Source organism: Poecilia mexicana, unplaced genomic scaffold (assembly GCF_051168715.1).
Source record: "Poecilia mexicana isolate PSO_F unplaced genomic scaffold, ASM5116871v1 scaffold_9, whole genome shotgun sequence".
In the NCBI taxonomy this organism is placed as follows: domain Eukaryota; kingdom Metazoa; phylum Chordata; class Actinopteri; order Cyprinodontiformes; family Poeciliidae; genus Poecilia; species Poecilia mexicana.
This window is the reverse complement of record NW_028263378.1, coordinates 18,871,755-18,877,014: the sequence shown is the minus strand read 5'-3', so window position 1 is coordinate 18,877,014 and position 5,260 is coordinate 18,871,755. Positions and strand designations below refer to the sequence as shown.

Here is a 5,260-nt window from a genome sequence, read left to right as displayed (position 1 = left end):
TGTTTGTTTTATTTCTTTTTTTTAGTTTCCACACTTCATACCAGCTGCTGGTGGTAAAGTACTATCATGCTGTTCACCAACCATCTTTCAAGTTCTACAAGAAGAAGAACTTTCTGCCCTATTTATTTTTAACCTTGACACTTTCTGGACAGGGAAAATTAAATTGCAAAACTGTGTTGCTGACAAACCTATTTTGTTTGTTTTGTGTGTTTTTTTTTTCACACTATTGGCACTTTCTGGACCCCATACAACATTGTTTCGCGCACAGCACTCTACTTTACGGCAGCAAATGTATTACGGTACAATCATACGTCATCATTGGAAGACTCATGTTGGCGTTCAACAATGGTGACGCCCTGAGATTCGTATATTTCGAGTACTTTAGTCTGTTTTTACTCTGTAAAATATCGACTGTAGCCCTATAAGGAATTTAAACCGTGTATCTGAACGCACATAACCGCTGTACACCAAAGTCATTTTGTGGAGTGATGCGTAACTAGATCCACGAGCGTAAGTTGCTGGATGTTGTGAATAAATGTGAGCATTAGTCTGGTAATGTTAATCGGCTTTTGCTTATTCTTGTCAACTTTATTTTTTCATGTTTATTGAGACCGTTTGTCCTGTTTTTGACACAGAAACCACCATGTTCCACAACAGCTCACAGAAGAAATTCTGGACTTTTAAAAACGAGGATGAACTGGAGCAGATGCGGTACATGGCCAATGAGAAATTCCGTAGGAAAGCACTGGAAAGTGGAAAGGTAGGGTGACGCAGCCTGAAATGCTACCACAGCATTTTTTTCCGTAACATTATGTGTGCTTTTCATCGCAGTTTGATTCTCTGTTGAATTAGCCCGGTATCGGTGACTTCAAGTTCTTGGATCGCCACGAGGAGGACGCGTTGTTTCGACACTACGAGAGGAGACTGCTGGACTTCTGCAATGCTTTTAAACCCGCGATGCCCAAATCTGTGGTGGTAGGTTTCTGTGTCGAGCTTTCCGCAACGCAGCAGTCACTCCGTCAGACTACTGAACAAGCATGTTTCACCTGTAATCTCACCTCTGCAGGGCACAGCCATCATGTACTTCAGGAGATTCTACCTGAACAACTCGATCATGGAGTATCACCCCAGGATTATCATGTGAGTGCTGCTAAGTTAGGAGTTCTGTAAGGTTTGATGTGGTTTCTATTGAATATGTGCTCAATATCATTTGAAAACTACATAACACCATGTCTGTACGTATTGGCTGTTTCATTTCACAACCTGTAATGCAAATATAGTGGACAGGTGGGAAGTGGATGCAGTGAGTGAGTGCATCCCCTCACTCTGTAAATATTTTATGTCTTTTCATGGGACAACACTGAAGACATGTTGCATAGCAGTCAGTGTAAAGCTTGTTTAACAGTGTAAATGTGCCGTCTCCCTAAAAGGAAAATATACAGCCATTAGTGTATAATCTGCTGGCCAAACATCCTGTAACTTCTGTAACTTCTCATTCAAAATATCAGAATGATGAGTAAATCCCGCTACATGGGTGGATTATTTCATATTTCAACTTACCGTGATATTTAATAGTTTGTCCTACTTTCTATTGACTGTTTTTTAAGCTACTTGGCGCCAGTGCTTCCCTGTAAAGTTCTCCACCTACTTTTTCTTGGCCCTCTCCCCCTTGTTTCAGGCTGACGTGTGCATACCTGTCCTGTAAGGTGGATGAGTTCAACGTGTCCAGCACCCAGTTCGTGGGAAACCTTCTGCAGGAGAGCCCGGCGGGACAGGAAAGGGTCGCGGAGCAAATCCTAGAGTATGAGCTGCTTCTTATCCAGCAGCTCAATTTTCACCTGGTGGTCCACAACCCCTACAGACCCATGGAGGGTCTGCTGATTGACCTCAAGGCGTGTGCTCTCTGTTTTGATTATGATTACGCTCCAGGAGATCTTTCACAATTAAAACCTCGATCATACGGCGCTCCATAAGGTGACTTTTCTCCCGTCAGACTCGATACCCGACGCTGGAGAACCCGGAGTCGCTGAGGAAGAGCGCCGACGATTTCCTTACCCAAGCAGCCATGACGGACGCAGGACTTCTGTTTTCTCCGTCTCAGATTGCTCTGACAGCTATTCTGAACAGTGCTTCCAGAGCTGGCCTCAAGATGGAAAGGTACCGATCAGAAATGTTATTTGAATTGCCATTAATTAATGTATATAGTCAGGCACCACTTTATTTATTTTTTTCCCCCATTTAGCTACCTGACTGAATGCTTGGGCCTTAAAGAGGACAAAGAGACTCTTTCGAAGATGTACGACTCCATGAAACGTGAGTCAAGGCCACCTTCAGTTCCTCTCCACAAGATGGCGATGCTGAGCTGTGCAGCCATCACTTCTGATTTGATTCAAGCGTCTCGTCTTTATTTATGCAGGGATGAAAACCCTCCTGAAGAAGTATGAACTTCCCAAGCAGGAGGAGGTGAATGCTTACAAACACAAGCTGGAGAGGATTCACGCTGAATTTGCTACTTCAAGCAAGTAAGGAGATGAAGAAAGCTCTGGGATAACTCCGTTTCATGCTTTCTAATGGGAAATACACAGTCAGAACATCAATTATTAGGCAACAAACATCTTTGGCACCTGAAATACTAATGAGAATTAACACAAAGACAATGACGTAGAGTGATTTCTATTGAAAGTTTTTGAAAATTCCTAAATTTCCTATTGGAGGCACCAACAGTTTTAGACTTAAATTACGATTACATGTAAAATACAGTCTCTTTTTCTACTACAACCTGAAGACCGTCCCACTGTTGTAATCTTACGTCGTTATTTTCAATTTCATTTGGTTGTGTTCTTCACACATTCATGCCCAAGTGAATAATCGCAGGCGTTCAGTCGTATGCAATAACAGTTTTATTTCAGTCAGGTCGTATCTAAGATGCAAAAGGTTCGAGGTTCAGTCTCGGGTAGAAAAATAAAAAGGAACACATCAGCTGTATGAAATCCAGAGAAGCTGCGTCACTACTCGCATCATTCACACCGTAAAGCGTATCCGACACAGGTACGGCTGCCGACTTATAGGCTTAGTGGTTGTGACTCATTTCTCTCCGGTGGTTTGCTAACACTTTGTGAGGTCCGCGGTATCGTTAAGTGCATCTACAGTAAACTGTTTGGTAAACGTCCGAGCTACGGCAGGCACAGGGTCGGACTTCTGCAGCGACTCGAGCCGTTGGGCGGGCGGGACTGAGGCCGAACTTTACGGCTTCGTCAGGTCGACGAATCCGTGTGTGTGGTTTCGACTTGGAGTGGAGCCGTATGAGAAACAGTCGTAGCAAAGGTGCACAGAGGAAACGCCACCTGTTGTGGTGGCGTAGTGAGAGGTGGGGGGGAAAAAACTGCAATGTAGCTAAAGCTTTTTGTTTTCATCCAAAGGCATAGAGGGAGTAAAGGTGATGGTTTGTTAGAGCAGCATATATGTAGGCCCACGCACTAAAGCACGATCCATTCAGGGTTAATACATGCACAGGACAGGTTCTAGGTATGCAGCTTTCTCAGCACTCCTATGCTATATCATACACAAACACGGTATTTCCTTATAAGACTAACTACATAACATACAAAGCAGCATATACGTATATATAAAAAGTTGGGTTCGTGCTGCAAGGAAAAAAAACAAAAACAAATACAGTGTAAGTTACAATGGTTTGGTAGCGTAGAAAAATCAGGTGAAAGGACGATTGTGAGTAGAAAGGGAATTAAGGCTAGTGTTGTCTTGGAAAGAGGTGCTGTGTTTGAATTCCCTGATGACAGCAGAAATCGCTACTTCGGTACTTTGGGTTCTCTCCCCTCCGACGACACGTTCCCCCCAGTTTGTCCAAAGAGGAGTAGCCAAACAGGAAGCCCGTTGCGTCTGCTCCCTTTCCATAACTGGTTCAAGACTTGTGAGGAAGTGATAGAAACACCAGGATAGAAAAGATCAGATTTCTGCAGCGCAGTGCACCAAGATCCTCTCCCGCAAGGTCTCCACGTCAAACAACAAAAAAAAGAAGTTTCTGACGGATTTTGGATTCAGACGAGGGCTTTGGAGAGGCGATATTCAGTTGTGCAGCGAGGATTTTTTTTTTTTTTCCACAGAGGACAGTCACGTTGCGTTTGTACCGCCACATGCGCACAGTAAAAGCGCAGACTCGCTCGGAGTCTTCAGTTTCACAACTCGTGGAACGAGGCGTTGCTTTGGCTGCGCGATCTGATTACAGGATTTGCAGGTGGAGATCCTTAAAACTCACATTACCTGGATGGCAGCAGCCAGAGACATGATGGTGCACTCTGTCCTGTAAAATAAAACGGACACGTTTGTGAAAGACACAAGCTGTTCAACGTTGCTCTGTTAGGACTCCTGGGACAGCTACCGGTATGAATGGGGTAAACTAGACTATAGGACTATGAAGATGAGGAGCAGACTACCATTCAGTGACCTTATGGAGGACCAAAAGTGCCACAATTTTCTATAAATAACTTTTAGCACGTATTGCATCATGTTCTTTTTCTGCCACCCTTTCTCAAAGTCACTGTTAGCCATTTTTATAATATTTGGTCAGTATTAAACATAATGTAAATTCACAATTCATTTCAGCCAATTACTGAAGAAATGTTGCATTTACTTAAATATCTAACAATTTCCATGTTTTAGTTACGCATTTGAATAATTAGTGCTTCATTAGGTTGTGGCACATTTGGCACGCCATACTTTTATGCCTAATAACACTTAAAATGGTTGCATCAACACCAAGACACAAAACAGAGTTCACCCCTTGTTAATCCGCTTGTAAAACCTCTCCTATATTTCTTTTAATCTCGCAGCAAACGAAAAAGAGGATATGAAGAAGACGGCCATGTTGCCAAAGAACCTCGTTTGACCGAAGAGGCTAGACAGTTTTCTTCATTTGAGTAAAATGTTTTCTAAAATGTTTTCCCCAGAAATCTTAATCAGTCGCATTTTGTTTAATTGCAGGACTGGACTGATGAAGACCTCCTATGAGATTATCGAGTTGTGGAATGAAACTGTTGAAAGTTCCTGCTTTACTCCAGTATTTTATATGAAAAAAATCTAAATGTGGCAAAATTAAATGCACATTTCAGTTGTGTTTTCTGAGAAATAAAGATATTTTTCTACTAGTTGTTTTTCTTTTTTTTTTTGTCCTAAAACAAAAGTGCCACGTAACACCGAGTGAAAGCGTCTGGACGTTTGCGAGGGCACAATAAATGACTCAATC

At 42.6% G+C, this 5,260-nt stretch overlaps 1 protein-coding gene across 2 annotated transcripts; it reads left to right on the top strand.

The window, feature by feature from the left end:
* The first annotated feature begins 301 nt into the window (after positions 1 to 301).
* ccnh (cyclin H) lies at positions 302 to 5,162 on the top strand. Of its 2 annotated transcripts, none has more exons than XM_015011970.2 (10): positions 302 to 510; positions 636 to 760; positions 853 to 975; positions 1,067 to 1,140; positions 1,679 to 1,892; positions 1,994 to 2,157; positions 2,243 to 2,313; positions 2,417 to 2,522; positions 4,848 to 4,911; positions 4,999 to 5,162. In XM_015011970.2, the coding sequence occupies exons 2-10, from the start codon at positions 644 to 646 to the stop codon at positions 5,023 to 5,025; spliced, it is 960 nt and encodes a 319-aa protein (XP_014867456.1). In that variant the 5' UTR covers positions 302 to 510; positions 636 to 643; the 3' UTR covers positions 5,026 to 5,162. The 2 variants fall into 2 exon arrangements, with proteins under 2 accessions (XP_014867456.1, XP_014867457.1); XM_015011971.2 differs by having other exon boundaries at positions 302 to 537.
* Positions 5,163 to 5,260: the final 98 nt, after the last annotated feature.

Coding starts and splice junctions, on each gene's coding strand:
- ccnh (XM_015011970.2), top strand. CDS start 644: ATGTTCCACAACAGCTCACAGAAGAAATTCTGGACTTTTAAAAACGAG. Junction 976..1,066: donor CGATGCCCAAATCTGTGGTG/GTAGGTTTCTGT, acceptor TCACCTCTGCAG/GGCACAGCCATCATGTACTT. Junction 2,158..2,242: donor GCTGGCCTCAAGATGGAAAG/GTACCGATCAGA, acceptor TCCCCCATTTAG/CTACCTGACTGAATGCTTGG.